Source organism: Geotrypetes seraphini, chromosome 4, assembly GCF_902459505.1.
Source record: "Geotrypetes seraphini chromosome 4, aGeoSer1.1, whole genome shotgun sequence".
Classification (NCBI taxonomy): Eukaryota; Metazoa; Chordata; class Amphibia; order Gymnophiona; family Dermophiidae; genus Geotrypetes; species Geotrypetes seraphini.
The window spans coordinates 94,452,901-94,470,831 of record NC_047087.1 but is presented as its reverse complement, the minus strand read 5'-3'; the positions used below and the strand labels follow the sequence as shown (position 1 = coordinate 94,470,831).

The 17,931-nt window shown below is 44.4% G+C and overlaps 1 protein-coding gene across 2 annotated transcripts in view; it reads left to right on the top strand.

Moving 5' to 3' along the window:
* The window catches only part of NXPE3 (neurexophilin and PC-esterase domain family member 3), an 88,075-nt gene that overhangs the window by 42,966 nt on the left and 27,178 nt on the right, over positions 1 to 17,931 (top strand). For both annotated transcript variants that reach the window (XM_033940832.1, XM_033940831.1), the window contains exon 4: positions 14,758 to 14,831. In XM_033940832.1, coding sequence (XP_033796723.1) covers positions 14,758 to 14,831 — 74 coding nt within the window. The remainder of the gene's footprint in view (positions 1 to 14,757; positions 14,832 to 17,931) is intronic.

Sequence of the window (17,931 nt, the reverse complement as noted above, 5' to 3'; positions counted from 1 at the left end):
CAGGGCTGAGATCTGTAGCCCACAGTCGCATGATTCCTTGCATGATTCCTGTGTGGCCAGTCTTCATCAGTAGTTCTCTGAGCTCAGGGTCCATACCCTTGGGAGCAATCTTACCCCAGGTTCTGTCCTCAGTGGGTTTGAGCGTAGACTGAGCAGGTTCCTTGCTGGTTTATCCAGGATTGGAGCCAACTGCATTTCTCCTCTCATGACGTTGCGCATTTCTGGTGGGGGTTTGAGGTCCAGTCCCATGTTGGGGTCTGGACAGCAGTCCAAATAAGCAAGCCATCTGTTAAACTCCAGGTTTATCTGAGACAGAAATCTCTCAGCTCTGATCTGAGGTTTCCTTATGCAGCTCCAGCACAGCAGCATGGCACAGTAAGCCTATAGCAGCCTATGGGGAGATAGATATATATATATAGATATAGATATAGATATATATATATTTTTTTTTTTTTTTGGGGGGGGGAGGGTCCTTAAAAGTTGTTTTTAAAGGTTTCTGAGGTTAGGAATCAGGACCTCCATCCCCCAAACCCCTTCCATGCATTTGTTTTCTCCAGGGACCATTTTAGGTGCCAGAATCGTTATTGCGGTGGCCAATTTCCTGATTTATTATTTTAAAAAAACGTCATCTGCCTCATTATCAACAGAAAACAGTACAGATGGATGCCTCAGGTTGAGATATTTAAGATTCATGTCAGATTTGCAATGGATGCCTATCTGAAGTGGGGTTATTGTTCCAAGTGCTGCACATGAGAGGGGGGCAGGAGCTACCTCTGGTGGCTTAGGTGCTCAGTTGGAGCATTTTCTGGACCAGAAATTCCGGCAGGAGCTGGAGAAAGCGAACTTGTTTTCCCTGGCAAAGCACAGCTACGTGCCGGTGGACAAACACCAGAAGCCAACGCAGGCGACTCTGCTAAGTCCTTCTGAGCAACCTGGGCAGTAGTTTGCTCCCGAATTTATACGCATGATGTATGAAGCCTTTTTAGGTTTCAAAAGCTGACCTAATCCCGCGAGGACCTTGGTGGAAGTAGTGCCAGGATTCTTAGCAAAAGGTGCAGGGTCCACCCCAAGAAGCCATACAGATTTCACAGGGACCCAAGCTCTGGTGGACTCCAAGGATGAAGGATCAGTCCATGCCTTTAATTTCTTATTCAGGGTCCTCAGCTCTGGGAGATTCAGTATTTCAGCTGCAGGGTCTGTCTACAATCAGTTGGCAGCCCTAGATCTTGGAGAGAATCTGAGGATGTGAAGGTTATTCAAACCCTCCAGCCTGCAAGGTTGATTGCAGAGGCACTCCAGGAGATAAGTTGGGGATGTCTAAAGCCTCCATGGCTCAGTGCTCACCCATGAGCAGCACCAAAGAACAGGTTGCCTGTTTTTCCTTGCATCCTGAGATTACTAAGATGTTAACAGATTACTGGAATATTCCTGAGGAACCCTTAAGGGTAGCTAAGTTCATGGCTAAGCTCTTCCTCATAGATTCAGAGTTTCAGCAGCGGTTTGCTACACTTAACCTGTGCCACCAGCGAATCCACTTTAAGAGGCACACTTCACTCCCTAGTTAAGGGGGTAGAGTCCACAAGGATGCACAGGACCGCAGGATAGATTTTGTCTTCAAAAGACAATTTAATTCTGCTGTGCTGGATCTGTAAGCGGCAGTGACATTGTCTTATACTGCCCAGGCCTGCCACTTGGTTATGCCAGGCTCTGGATCTGAACAGCAATGCTAACCCCCAGTTTTCTCTTGGGGGGGCGGGGGGAGGGTGATTATGTTATGGATGCTCTGCATGACCTTTTCAGGGTCTTAAACAAGGTCTCAGCTTATGCCATATCTACCCACAGAATGCTTTGGAGACTTGACCTCCAAAGGGACCCTGAGCAAACTCCCCTTTCAAGGACAGTTGCTATTTTGCAAGGGTCTGGATGATTTAATGGCTAGTGTGGTGGATTGCAAGATAGCAGACCCCAGAATGCAAGGGGGTTTGGTAGGGGAAATTTTCATGGACACCTGATGCAGGCACTTTAGCCGAAACACGGTCCTTGTCGCGTCCACAACTCGCCACATGCTTTTATGATTGACAAGATTGTTCTATATGCATCCCTCAGGGAAAATACCTCCAGATGGAAACTGCCCGGAAATGCTCATACAGTCATTTCATCCCTCAACTCTGGAACCAGTTGCCTGATCAGATAAGATCTCAGAACTCACTGATGACATTCCAAAGAGCAGTGAAGACCCTTCTTTTCAGCTAAACAGACTCCGACAGACTGCCCCCCTTCTGTATCCCTCCTTTGAGCCACTTAGTCTCTGTGAAATTTCAACATTTTCCCCCCTGTGTACCCACTACCCTATGACCAGTCATGACCTTCGCTTTTGTAAAATGGCTGCGCTGTGAATGTCCTTATGTAACCCATTCTGAGCTTCGAGGAGGACGTGCTAGAAATCAAATTAAATAAATAAATAAAATTATTGGTTGCTAATAAAGATGGTTTTTGAAGACCAGGCACACTCTGCTCTTTTCTTTTGGATTTGGCTGCATTTAGAGCAGAACAGACTTATATAGTTTTGGGGAATTTCCCTGCACCCCTCTGTTATGTTTGTACTCTAGGACTTGGAAGCTTTGGTACCAACTGAGTGGGTGGAACTCATTTCAGAGTGACCGGAAAACAAACAAACAGCTAATGGGGGTTTAACCCGATGGTTAAGACTACCAGTCCTGTTTTACAAGAAAGAAAATTAGCAAGGTAAGAACCTAATCTTTCCGTAGCAACAGCAGCAGATGAATCCAGAGACCAATGGGATAGCCCACATCTACCAGCAGGCGGAAATAGAAAAACTGATTAACAGGTGGTCCTATTGGCTGGCACTCCTCCTGTTTATCCAGTATGCTCTATCTCCCAGCAGGGGAAAGTCACTATTCAACTAGCTCCTGGATTCTGGCTGTGGCTGGAAACTCATTTTCTCCTGTTGAGATTTTCTCTTCAGTGAGCTTACGATTCTATCTCTCCTGTTGAGATTTTCTCTTCAGTGAGCTTACAATTAATTCTATTTCTCCTGTTGAGATTTTTCTCTTCAGTGAGACAGGGGTGTCCGGCTGAACGGTGCCGGCTTTAGAGGTTACACCTGGGCCCCCCCAGGTCCTGCCTCACCCTCCCTCCTATGATAGAGGGTCTATCTGGGTCTCTATTTTTCTTCTTTCCCTGACAAAAAAAAAGAGAGACTGCATTTGCTTTCCATGATTGGGTACTCTCAGTGGTGCTCAACCTGTTCCTGCCGGCGTCTGACAGCCCTGTAAGCTGGGTTGTGAGTATGCCTTTTTTGCCTTGCAATTGCAAGTTATATTTTCTGGTTGTTGGTGTTGTGTTTGGTGCTTCGGGGGACACGGTGGCTGTGCGGTCGCATGGTTCGCCTGATGTTTAATTTATTTCTCATCCGCTAAGCTTTGGTGAACGGTACATATTTTGCAGCTTGTGGAGGCTAATTTTCTTTTTTTTTTTTTGCATATGTTTGAGTGGAGTGAGCCTCCGCGTTATAGTTTGGGCTCGGTTGGAGGAGCCGCTGACTTCCGCGCGCGGGAGACGCATGGTATTTTCCTGTGGGGGCGGGGGGTTTCCTCGCATTTGCAGCCTGTTTCGCTGAGGCTGCCCTTCGCTCGGCATGTGCCGCGGCTGTGGTTGGGGTGTTTCAGGGTGAACACTGTTTGTGGAGCCCGTGCCTTTCCGTGGGCTGGTGGATCGCAATGGTGCTCCGACGCTGGCAGACGCGCTGCGGCGTTCTTGTGGTCTGTTTCAGTGGCTTCTTTCTCTCTGCGCCTTCCACGGTCTCCCTGTTTTTCCCTCACAGTTGCATGGGGCCGGCGAAACAGGCAAAGGCTTGTTCTCTTGCTCGGCTGAGCGCGTCACAGCGTGGCTTGAGTTTCCCGCTTGCCGCGGCTGTGTTTGATTCTCTGGCTGAGAGCCACGGTCTTTCAGTGAGCAAAAGACTAGCGCTCCTGCACTAGGGGGAGGGCGCCACAGCGTTCAGTGGTTTCTCTGGTAGCTGGCTTATATGGGCTCTGCCGTGGCTTCTCTGCCTTCGAGGTCAGATGCGGCGGAAGTTGCTTGCAGTTTTCTCCTGCTTTCATGAGATATTGGGGCCTAGTGTGTGGAGGTCTCCTGAGTTGATTGATTTGCCGCGCTGGCGTTATCTCCTGTGGGAATCTCTGCAGACCCATTAGAATGCGGTTTGGCTCTATACTTCACCACCCAGTTTCGGCTTCCCTCCGTACTGGGTTGGTAGAAGCCGTGTCTCAAGATACTACTTGGGTCAGTCGCAGGAGAGTTCCCAGTTTGTTTGTTTTTTTTCTTTTGGGGATCTCTTCATCTCTCTCGAGGTCTCCAATGGGTGACACTATGTAAGTTTGGCGGTTTCCTTACTATTGGTGCCATTGATGCTGCGCTGACTGTGTCTGGTAGCGCTATTGAACTGCTTCCTGCCCTTTGAAGTGGTTTTAGGGGCATATTGGCTATTTCCGATTTCCATCGGGCGTGACTATCTTTTTCTGTATAGCGTTCCAGGGTCTACGGCCGGGGTGTCCCATCGTTTGCCTTCCCTGGGCCACATTGAACTGCACACACACTGTCAGCTCTTTCAGCTTTCTCATGGACAGGGAGCTGTCATATGGGCAGGTCACAACGCTTTTGTCTGATGCCTGTTAAGTTGCTGTTGTTTTCCTAAGGGCGGTAGGTACAGCATCTTGATTGCATCTAGTACGTATTCCCTTTATAGGCCATACGTCTTTCGCTTACGTTGCATGGAGTTAGTACTGTTTTCATGGGTTACATTACGAACCTTGATTTTTTTCCTAGGAGAATTTCTTTCTTCTTCCAGTTCCTGCAGTGCTCATCCTGCCGTTTACTGTCCTCTTGCGCTTCATTCTGAGGGTATCTTGACTTCTTCTAAGGCTTCGTCAGGCTTTCTCATGAGGGAGTTGTCGCTATACTGTCAGGTCAGGGGGTTGTGCACATTTTTCAGGATGCTTGCACCTTTGCATCCTCCTCAGGTTTCCAGTTTGTTCATGGAGTCTCTCTGTTTTGTGTTTCTCTTGGAAGTGTTACTGGTCCTCAGGACGGTTCTTAGGGAACCACTTAATGCATGGTGGCATTGGACAGGCTGGATCCCATTCTGCTGCATTAGTTCTCAGCGTTAAACATTTCTGCTGGCAACCTGGGAGTGTATTTACATTTTCTCTATGGACTCAGAATCGGCACTAGGTTTGCCTGCCTCTCTTGGAGCAGCGCTTTCAGTTTTGGCACATGCCATTTCGCCTACCCAAGGATTCACAAGCGTTTTAGATGGTGTAGCGGTGGTACCATTTTGGCGCTGCCAGGCAATTCATCTAATTTCTTCTTGACTGCCTGCTTGATTCGGACGACTTCCAGTCGGGCCATTTGACTGACATGAAAAGGGTGGTTTCTTTTCCTCAGTTCCTTACACGTGCATCTTCGAATTTGCAGCGCTCTTTTCTCCTGTACTATTTATAGGTATATCGGGATGATGTTTTTATTCATAGAGGAGAGACATGTGTTTCTTTCCGGAGACTTGGGCGTGGGGTCTCGGTCTCAGATTGGCATTCTTCTTCGCTTACCATGTCCAAGAGTATGAGATTCTGTACAGGTTCTAGGATCCATATTTCTGACTCCACTGGGAACTTCGGCTTGCTATCCCCTTCTGATGCTACAGCTGTCACTTTGGTTCCGGTGGTTCCCAGTATCTCAGGGCTCCAATTATTTGGTATGCTCCTCCTGCATCACTCTGTGTGATTTGATGGCTCAGCGAGATTTCTCTTTTTGAGGCATGCCTCGATCTTTGCTGGACTAGCTCATGACCACTGACCATTCCGGGCTGTCGGGTTGGGGGGCTCGATGGCTTCCTTCCTCAGCTCCAGGAGTCTGGTCTTCAGAGGCGACTCAGTACTTGTTCATTCTTCTGCTCTTGAACAGGGTCAGGCTACCTTTCTGGAGCTTCAGATCATTCTTCTGGAATGCCGCTGAGGGTCCTTTTGGTCAGTATTAGGATGGGGGTATTTCTCTACAGCTTGGGCAGTAGGTGTTGTACTTGGTTGGCAGGTGAAGTTGTTCTGCTTCAATGGGTGTACTCTCATCTTCATCTTCTGTTGGCAGATCCTTTTCTGGATCAGGATGTGAGTTTGGATAGACTTTATCTTCGCGGAATCTAAGCATGGCACATTTCTTGTATGTTACAGTGTACGGCGCTGTGTGCGCTCGGGAAAGTGTGCATGTTAGTAATTGGGTAATCTTCTGCATCCTGGATGTTGAGATTTGTGGCTTGGGCGTTCTAGCTCTTTTTATGGACGTGAGATCTCCTGGAACTAGACCTCATGGCCTCGTCTCAATTCTAAGCTTCCTAGCTTCTTCGGCGGGCCTGGGGAGTGGGAGTTAGAGGGGGTTGCTGTGTGGCTCCTTTTTCGCCTCTGCCTTCTCTTTTTCAGTGTTTTCCGCTGGCTGATGACAGCTTGGATTTGCCATCTCGAGCTCACTTTCCGGGCACTGTATTTGTAGAATCTCTGGATTGGCGGCGCCATCCTTACTATGCGGATTTGATGAGTCTTTCAACAGCCGGACTAAGAAGTTTCCTGGTATCTCCGGCGTTGCTCGCCTAGGGTCCGATCTCCATGGATATTTGTACTACTTTAGTATTACGACCTAGCTTTTTTTGGAAAGGTCTTGGCTGACGTGTAAAGGTTATGAGAAGCAGGTTGTTTCTTCTTTTATCCAGGTGCTACGGACGTCTTCTCCTGTGGCTTCTGCTTCCTTTTGGAGGTTTTTCCTTTCTTGGGTGCTTCTTAGCGTTTGAACCACTCCAGAGTTCCTTTTTGGGCACGAGTGTATTGCCGAGGGCTTAGCGTTCAATTCCCTTTGGCTTCTAGTGCAGTTCTTGGCTTGTTACAAGGGCTCGGTATATTGTTCTTCGCTTACTTCTCAGCTTCATGTGGTTCAGTTCCTACACAGAGTGCGGTATATTCATGCACCTCTTCACGTACTTCTTCTCAGTTTTCCGAAGGCTTCATTTCATCCTTGTCTTTTGGGACTCTGAAGGGCTGTGCCGTTGCTCATGTTGTTTTTTGTGGCCATGGTTTCAGCTCTGCAGTTTTCTATGTTGCAGGCCTTGTTCAGCGGGGATTCCTATTTCTGATTTCCGAAATATGGGGTATCAGTTCGGATGGTACCACTATTTCCTTCTGTGGGGGTGTCATCCTTTCTTTTCTGCGCTCATTTTTCCTTCCTTCTTCCTGGGAGGTGAACTTGGGAGCAGTGCTTTTATTCACTGTATTTTTTTAGTACGTACATAGCGTTCTCCGCGAGCTCGGTTTCTAATGACTTTTAGTTGGCTATATCTCCTTTTTTTGTATTCTTCAAGGGACGCCTCAAATGTATGGCAGCGTCCGAAGCCTCCATCGCTCGATGGGTCCGGGAGGACATTCTTTATGCTTACTTGCTGGCAGGGAAGCGGTTGGTGAAAGAACTTCATGACCATTCCGCCGGAGCGATGGCTACTTCTTGGGCTCGGGCCAGAGGTTTTTTCCTTGGAGGAGATTTTTCTCGCGGCTACTTGGTCTTCCAAGAGTGCTTTCTCTCCACATTTCTGCTTGGATGTGGGGGCGCATGCGGTAGGGACGTTTGTGCTTCGGTTGTTGCGGAGGCGGCGTTTGCTTCCCACCCAGATTGAGGATTGTTTTGCTACATCCCATTGGTCTCTGGATTCATCTGCTGCTGTTGCTAGGGAAGGAAAAATTATGTTCTTACCTGTTAATTTTCTTTCCCTTAGACACAGCAGATGAATCCAGAGCCCCACCCTTTCTGGTTATTGTCTCTCGGTTTTCTCTTTTGCAACTTTCGCAGTTTGTTATTTTGGCGGGTTGTTTTCTGTATTATTGCATTTTGAGATTTATTATGGGAAATAAGTTTTTTACATGCTATGCCTATTGATGGTTACGGATGCTTGGGCAAGGAGCTATACTGGATAAAGAGGAGGAGTGCCAGCCAATAGGACCACCTGTTAATCAGTTTCTCTATCTCCGCCTGCTGGTAGATGTGGGCTATCCCATTGGTCTCTGGATTCATCTGCTGCGTCTAAGGGAAAGAAAATTAACAGGTAAGAACATAATTTTTCCTTCCTTATGCCACTAGCCAGTTCCTAAGGGACCTAGTGGCATATACCAGTTGGTAACGTGTATTTCATTTAAAATACATAACAAAGCAAGCATCAGTTAAATTCAGAAGAAATGTATTCATTTAACTTTAAAATTACATCATTGGTTTCTGGGTTGCAATTACTTAGGAGCTTATGTTCATAAGTGCTGTTATATCAGCACAAGCAGTCAGCATTTTATTACATGTGGTGACACCACCCACGGAGCCCTGATACAGATAGCTTTAAAGGTGTATCGCCACTTTTAAGTTTTTAGAAATTTCATGACTGCCCGCACCGTGCTAGAGCGAGTGTCTTCCTGCCCGACGTAGGCTCGCGGTTCCTCAGTTCTTTGTTTTCTGCAGAGCAAAGTAGTCATTTTTGACCTGAATTCTGTTCACTTTGCCTTGCCTTCCCATGTTGCATATTTTTTTCTGTTATTTTCTCTATTCTTTTATAGAATTTAATTTTTTCATCTTTTTTTGGTAAAAAAAGAAAGTTTAATTCTTTTTTCAGCCTTCATGGCTTGTTTTTTCTGGCAAAATTGAGTTTAATTTTGCTTAAGCCATTTTCCCATCCATATCAAAACCATTAATGGGTTTTAAAAAGTGCTGTATGTGTCATAGGCTTATTTTCCTCACCGACCCTCATAGTTGGTGCCTATAGTGTCTCAGGCCTGAACACAGGGTTGAGTCGTGCGCCCGGTGTGCCACCTTACAGAAGTGCTGTATCAAAAGCCGTCTGCTTCAGCAGGAGAAATTGTTTGGTGCAGCCATGGACATCGAAAAGACCTCGCAACCATTGTCATCTAAGACTCCTACATCGACATCAGTATTGGGAGATTTTGCACCATCAGGGAATACAGCTAAGAAGCTACCAGCTTCCCAGACAGCATAGTAACATAGTAACATAGTAGATGACGGCAGATAAAGACCCGAATGGTCCATCCAGTCTGCCCAACCTGATTCAATTTAAATTTTTTTTTTTAAATTTTATTTATTTTTTTTTCTTCTTAGCTATTTCTGGGCGAGAATCCAAAGCTTTACCCGGTACTATGCTTGGGTTCCAACTGCCGAAATCTCTGTTAAGACTTACTCCAGCCCATCTACACCCTCCCAGCCATTGAAGCCCTCCCCTGCCCATCCTCCACCAAACGGCCATACACAGACACAGCGTCGCAGGTCGCAACAGCATCGAGTCCCTTGATGCAGACCAAGCAGCAATATCCACTCTTGAGGCTCATCTCTCCTTCGAGGTGTGCATCCTCATCAAGGTCACTCTCTCTGAGGCAAGCTGCTGCACCGATGGTACTGGCAGATAAGCCAGAGGTACTGGTGCTTTCTTTCTGGGAGAAGTTCGATAAGTTCTTCCACAGGGAGATTGATGATATTTACAAACTCCATGCACCATCGACCCCCCTCGTTACTAACCCAGTCTGAATATACTGCCATGAGGCCCCATGGTACCGCAGTCACCTCTTCTCCAAAACATCAACATGGATCTTTGAGTCATCATCGATCGCGACTCGATGTTCTACTCCTTGACAATGGTCAAATTCTCCATCGGGGCATCAATCCACTACTTTGAGGCATTGGCGTTCTTGTTCTATTTGACGTTCAAAGTCAAGGAAGCATTGATCTTCATCACGTTTAGCACATACGAGGGCCATTTCATAAATAATGCACACTATTTTTTAAAATTTACATGTTTGGGTTTTTTTTTCGAGTATTTCTTTACAATCTTTCAATATAGTCTCTGTGCTTTGCAATGACCGAGTCCCAACGTCCGGGAAGCTTCATTAGTGCATCCAAAACACCAAATGGCTCGGGTAACGGTGGAAAAAAGCTCTTCCAGAGATGCAAAACAATGTCCACGCATAGGTTGTTTCAACTTTGGAGAAAGGTTGAAGTCTGGTGGATTTATGTCTGGACTGTAGGGAGCATGAAGTAACACCTCCCAGGCGTATTTGCGTAGTTTTTCAATGACTACATTCCCTATGTGCGGACGAACGTTGTCGTGAAGAATGAGTAGCCCAGCCAAGAGCAACTGAAGTCAGGTTTTGTGCATTTTTTGCAAAAAAATCACGATAATATATTGCTGTGACACTTCTTCCAAGTGGAACTTTGTCTGTGATGATGATGCCTTCATGATCATAAGCAAAATTCGTCATTTGTTTGACTTTTGATCGAGCTCGTCAAAATTTTTTTGGTCATAGGGAAGATGGAGCTCTCCACTCATTGGACTGTGATTTCAGCTCCTGCTCAAAGTCTCTGATCCACATTTCATCAATAGCAACAATGCGATTTAGAATGCCTGACCTTCAACGTTGAATCTTTGTTTCAGCACAGTTGCATTGTCTAGTCATCTCTGCTGCTGTTCAGCAGTCAAGAAGTGGGGGACCCATCGTGCAGAAATTTTTCTCTTTTTTAAAACATTTATCAGAATTTGGTATACTGATGTCGGTGGAATCCCTGTGGTTTCAGAAAGTTCCTCGCATGTCGCACAATGATCTTGTTCAAGAGCATCAGCCACGAGTTTCACACATCGTTCATTGGTTGTTGATTCCGGCCTTCCTGGTCTTGCATCATCATCTATGTTCACACGACCACTCCAAAAATGAGTTGCCTACCTAGAAACTGTACTACGGTCCATTGTTAACTCACCACAAACTTCACGTAATGCACTGTGGATTTCTGTCAGGTTTTTGCCACGTAGAGTTTCAATCTTAATGCACGACCTCTGATTGTCAACAGACACAGTACCCAAGACACCTGCAGCCTCCATTTCCCACATTTGTCACAGCCATACTATGTAGACTACAGAGCTCCTAAGCACACGTCCTGCTGCTCCAAAGTAGGGAGAACAAAAGGGCACTCTCTAAAGTTGAAAGGGGATAGATTCCGTACAAACGTAAGGAAGTTCTTCATCACCCAGAGAGTGGTAGAAAGCTGGAACGCCCTTCCAGAGGCTGTTATAGGGGAGAACACCCTCCAAGGATTCAAGACAAAGTTAGACAAGTTTCTGTTGAACAAGAACGTGCGCTAGTAGGGCTAGTCTCAGTTAGGGTGCTGGTCTTAGACCAGAGGGCCGCCGCGTGAGCGGACTGCTGGGCATGATGGACCACTGGTCTGACTCAGCAGTGGCCATTCTTAAGTGAAAGTGAAACAAGGTTTACTGCAATTGCATCATCCACTCCCCAATGTTGCCAACCTCATCATCATCTTCCTCAGAGTGGTACTGAAGTCATCAAAAGCATCAATCCTCTCAACACAAAGCTTCTCCAAACTTTCTTTATGACTCTGATTTACAGTCTGAATCAGGGTGATCTTTCTGCTTCTGCAACTAAGGCTTATGATGCCCATTTAGAACCTTCTCAGAAAACTCCTCCAAAGACAAGATCTCCTACAGAAACACTGTCTTTTACTAAATACATGAGGCAGCTAGGTAAAGACCTGCCTGTCAAACTAGAGGCTGACCCTGTTTTCAGTGCTGAATACTTAGAAGCCTTGGATTGTGATAAGCCTCCTAAAGAGCTCCTCAGATTGCATGGTATTTTTAAAGAGACTCTTCATAAGAATTGGGAAATACCCTTAACGATCACATTAGCTCCAAGAAAGCTGGATTCTATTTATAGAATCATTTCTTCTCCAGGATTTGATAAACCACAACTTCAACACCAGTCAGTTGTGGAATCAACCTTGAAAAAGTCATTTGTTTCAAAGGTCTATGCCTCAGTGCCACCAGGGTGAGAAGACCAGACTATGGACATATTTGGACGTCGCCTTTATCAAAATTCTATGTTGGCGAATAGGGTCCTTAATTACAATTTCTACATGTCCTGTTATTTGAAACATTTAGTATGAAAGCTGCCTTCTTTTGACAAATATATTCCTGCGCACATCTTCAGGAATTTCATAATATCTTTCGCACTTTTTCTCAAACCAAGAAGTATTTGGCAAGAACTGCATATGATGCCTTTGAGTTGTCATCTAGAACATCTGCTATGTCAGGGGCAATGAGATGCCTAGCATAGTTGAGGTTTGTGGATATGGACATCAATCTCCAAGTTTCCAAGTTTATTTAAAATTTGATAAAATTGCTTTTTCAGAATTTCAAAGCAATGTACAATCAAAGTAGGGGGACAAACAATTATTGGGAGAAATACCGACTTACTGAGAATGAGAGGAAAGTAAAGGGAGGAACTACAATGAGTATAGGAAAGAGAACGAAGGCAGCCATTCAGGCAGCGGCGTGGGACCAGAAAGGCGTGCGAAAAGCTTGCGCCTGCCTTGTTCGCCATTCTGCCTCTCGCTGCTGCAGCTGTCCAGTGAGGGAAGTGCCAGGATTAAAAATATGTACGGGGGGGGGGGCTGTCATGATTAAAAGCAGGTACTGGGGGGGTGGTATTTGCTCTAAGACACACCCACTTTTTTGGGGAAAAATGCGTGTTATGGAGTGAAAAATACAGTATTGCTCAAAGCAGTCCATATTCAAGGGGAGAAAAATTATCTTGTTGACAAACTCAGCAGATTTCTCCAGCCACACGAGTGGACGCTCAACTCCCACAGTCTTGCATCAGATATTCTCTCTTTGGGGACTCCTCAGATAGATCTGTTTGCATCCCCCACAATCACAAGCTGCCTCAGTTCTTCTCCAGACAATACTCTCCGCAACGTCTAAAAGCAGATGCTTTTCTACTGAATTGGACGCACAAATTCCTTTATGTGTTTCCACCATTTCCTCTCATTCTCAAGACACTGGTCAAGCTCAAACGTGATTCGGCCACCACGATCCTCATAGCCCCAGACAACCATGGTTTTCCCTTTTACTTCAGCTCAATATCAAGGAACCAATACTTTTGTAGATCTTTCCATCTCTTCTCACACAGAGTCAAGGATTTCTTTTACACCCCAATCTCCAGTCCTTGCACCTGACAGCGTAGTACCTCTCGGGATGACTTCAGCTGACACCAATCTTTCCAATCCTGTCCAGCTTATTTTAATGCATCCAGAAAACCTTCTACACAGCAGTGCTACCAACAGAAGTGGACATGTTTTTTTGCGTGGTGTACTCTTCATCATCGTGATGCTTCATCCTTCTCTATATCTTCAGTGTTTTATTATCTTTTTCATTTATTCAACTCAGGTCTTAAAACCACTTCAGTTAGAGTTCATCTTAGTACTATCAATGCTTTTCATAGACCAGTCAATGGTAAACTTCTGACTGCTCATCCTCTTGTTTCCAGATTCATGAAAGGACTTTTCAGTATCAAACTACCTCTCAAACTGCCTCCAGTGGTTTGGGATCTTAATGTTATTCTCTCTAGACTCATGAAGCCTCCTTTTGAACCAGTGTCTTCGGCTCACCTTAAATATCTTACCTTGGAAGTGGTATTTCTCATCTCCAAAACTTGTACTCATCGAGTGAGTGAGCATCAAGCACTAGAGGCAGACCCGCCTCTTACAGTGTTCCACCATGATAAAGTAGTGCTTCACACCCATCCAAAAGTAGTTACGGAATTTCATTTGAATCGATCAATTGTACTTCCAGTGTTCTTTCCCAAGCCTCATTCTTACCCTGGAGTAACGGCTCTTCATACCTTGGGCAGTAAATGATCCTTGGCTTATTACTTGCAGCAAACTAAGCCACATAGAACATCTCCTCAACTGTTCATCGCCTTTAATCCTAACAGGTTGGGATGGCCTGTAACAAGTGAACTACTGTATTTCCACATGGTTGGCAGCCTGTATTTCCTTGTGCTATGCTGAGGCTGGGCTGCAACTCGGGGGTCGTGTAAGCACACAAAGTCCGAGCTATGGCAGCTTCTGTTGCTTTCTTACATTCCAATTCTATTGATGAGATCTGTAAAGCTGCTACTTAGTCCTCAGTTCATACATTCACATTTCACTACTGTCTGGAATCTTATTCCAGATGAGATGGTCACTTCAGCCAAGCAATATTGCAGAATTTATTTTCTTAATGGCCAACTCTCCCTCCATCCCATTGTAGTAAGCTAGTGAGTCCCACATGTGAGAATATGCTACCTGCTTGTCCTAAGATAAAGCAATAAACTCTTATGCCCAGAAAGCACAGTTACTTACCTTAACAGGTGTTATCCAGGGACAGCAGGCAGATATTCTCACAACCCACCCTCCTCCCCTGGTTGGCTTTTTAGCTTGCTTATGGAACTGAGGAACCGCGAGCCTACATCAAGCGGGAAGGCACTCTTGCAGGTGCAGTGCGGGCAATCGTGAAGTTTCTAAAAGCTTAAAGTGGCGAAACACTTTTAAAGATGTCCGTTCCGGGGCTCCATGGATGATGTCACCCACATGTGAGAATATCTGCTTGCTGTCCCAGGATAAAACCTGTTATGGTAAGTAACTGTTCTTTCTGGGCATAAGAGTTTATTGCACGATTACTACACTAATTATTTTGCATACTAGACTTAAATTAGGAAGAGTCCAATGCCTACTGTGTAGGCAGAAGAGCTCAACGTATCTCATAGTAGATGATCTATTTGAACCATTTAAAGGGTCATGTGTTGTTTTTTTGTTTGTTTGTTCAAGTGACATAAACATCAAAATTCCAATATCGTCCAGTGGCCCTGAATTTGTGAAAGTAAAGAGCCTCAACATGACAGGTAAGAAGTTGTCTCTGCCTAGTTAGTAATTATTAAAAAAAAATATTTCTTCAGATACAACTTCTTTGCAATTGGGTTCTGCTGAAGGGAGGAGACATGCATATAAGCTCTGCTGGACAGTTTTCCAAATACTTGCAACTTCAGTTGAACTAAGATTGTCTTATATGCAGGGCTTTTCTGCTTAAGTCCTTTCCAGTATTTCCTTTTCTGTTAGAAAATAAGATTTTATTTCTTGCTTGCTGCTGGAATGGATGCAGAGAAGGGTGACAGAGAATTCTGGTGAGACTAAAAGATATATAAATATGAATGTTGTGATATTTAAAGAAAGACTACATGGTTTGTAGAGGGGACCTAAAGTGCCTTATAAAAAATACCTCTCTACACTGTTTTACATAATCACATTCTGCTCTAAAAAATTTAGCTGAGCATGCATTAATGTAGGAGTATGTTTCACTGATCAGCTAAGCATACTCTAGACATATTTTTGACATAAAAGAGCAATTACAGAATATTCAAAAAGCAAATTTAAGAATTAGAAAACAGTTTTGATTGTATAAATCTTCAGATCTCTTTATTCAGTACTTGATGCCCCTTTTACTGCTATATGAGGAAAGACTAAAACAGTTAGGGCTCTTCAGCTTGGAAAAGAGATCTTTGAGGGGAGATATGATTGAAGTCTACAAAATCCTGAATGGAGTAGAACGGGTACAAGTGGATCGACTAGGGGACATTCGATGAAGTTACAGGGAAATACTTTTAAAACCAATTGGAAGAAATTTTTTTTCACTCAGAGGATAGTTAAGCTCTGGGATGCATTGCCAGAGGATGTGGTAAGAGCGAATAGCGTAACTGGTTTTAAGAAAGGTTTGGACAAGTTCCTGGAGGAGCTGGAGGAAAAGTCCATAGTCTGTTATTGAGAAAGACATGGGGAAGGCCACTGCTTGCCCTGTATCGATAGCATGGAATATTGCTAAATCTTGGGTTTTGGCCAGGAACTGGTGACTTTGATTGGCCACAATGGGAACGGGCTACTGGTCTTGATGGACCATTGGTCTGACCCAGTGAAGCTATTCTTATGTTCTTATGAGTCATTCATGGTGTCTATCAATTTTGTACCTTTTGTACAGAAATATGGGGCAGGATTTATCCTTCTTGTAAAAGAGTTTGTGCTGTTTTAGGTTGGTTGAAGATTGTCCATGAACTGAAGTCTTCAGTCTTACCACAGATTATCTGTTGTATTCAAATTTGGCTTTGAATTAGGCCACACAAGACCGTTTATGTTCTTCTTGCTTAAACACCTCATTGTTGCTTTTGCTTACTATTCTTTTAGAAGGTGAATCTTTCCTCAGTTCTAGTCTGTGACAGACTGGAGCATATTTTTCTCTAGGATCTATCTGTACCAGGGGTCCCCAAAGTCCCTCCTTGAGGGCTGAATCCAGTCGGGTTTTCAGGATTTCCCCAATGAATATGCATGAGATCTATGTGCATGCACTGCTTTCAATGCATATTCATTGGGGAAATCCTAAAAAACCCGACTGGATTCGGTCCTCAAGGAGGGACTTTGGGGACCCCTGGTCTGTACTTTGCCCTATTCATCTTTCCCTTGATCATCACAAGACTCCCTGACCATGCTACTTGCAAAACATCCTGCAATATAATGCTTTAATGTAGAGATGGTATTAGCAGGGTGATATGTTTTGGTTTACACTGTACCACTTAGCATTGAGACTAAAATCAGACCACAATAATTTCTCCTGTATCCATAGAATTCCTTATTGCTTAGCAAATACTATGGGCCAGATTCTGTAAATGGCACCATTGTCAATGGCCATCTGTTTGGGGTTCCCGATTGATTATAGTCATTGGGAGCAATTGTACCCAGCCTTACTTCATATTTCTTTGGCTACTCCTTTGATTGAACAGGGTTATAAGATGATATATCTATACCCCGGTGAAGTTGTATAGGCTGTTCTCCTGTGGGGATGGTAAATGTTGGAGAGCTTGTGGGGCAGAGGGTACTTTTCAACATGTATGGTGGGAATATCCAAAAGCAGTTGTATTTTGGAAAATGGTTTAAACCCTATTATTCCCTATATTGCGATGTGATGTACCATTGCTTATGGATGTCTTTTTGCTTAATAAGCCTGCTGTGGGACTTGTGAAGGAACAGCTTTCTTTTGTTTCTTTGGTGGCCACTGCAGCTAGACTGTGCTTGGCATCCTTTTGGAAAAAGAGTGTTTTACCTTCTAGAAACAACCTCCTCTTAAAGGTAGATCATATTTATTTGATGTCCCAGTTGACTACTCTTCAGCAGGATAATTGTGCCACTTTCCGTCAGATCTGGCTTCTGTATGGGACCTGTAGAGGTTTTTCCTCTCCCTAAGGGGCTGCTTCTTGTATTTTCTGCTTGCGTGCATTTTATTTACCCTTTTCTGATTCTTTGCTCACTTGGTGACATGAATAGGGGAGGGGTTGGGATTATTTTTTGGGTCTTTGTAGTTGCATTTACTGTTGGCTTTTCGCCTATGTATGATTTTGCTTTTGTTCAATAAAATGTATTTGGGAAAAAAAAAAAGTCCACCGATCATGTGTCAAATCACGCAAAGGCGCCATTTATAGAATTGCACATAATATCAAAAAACTCAAAGGGGGAATATTAAAACAGTGGAAAAACTAAAATCCCCAGATATAAACTAAGAAAGGTAGGCAGCACTGCATGCAAACAAGCCACAACCCTAAATAAGGGCAGTATAACTATAAATATATAAAGGTGAGGCCTCAATGCTATAGTAAAAGCTATGGTGCACTGATTACCAGTGCTCCTGGCTTACCATTTAAAAGCAGGGCTCTTTCTCAAGCCGCGCTGTGTACCATCACAGGCCCCACCGGAGCACAACTTATAGTGAATATTAAAATGCAAGTGCAATAATGAATATATAAATAAGAAATAAACAAGCTAATAAGAATGCAGTGCTGTCAATGTTTCAAAGTTAGGACTCAAAACCAGCGGAAATTGGTAACTTATCTGCAGTGACTGCCAGTCCGGTTCATATCTGACATTCTCAAACTCTCAAAATGATTTTGCTATTTCCAAACGAGG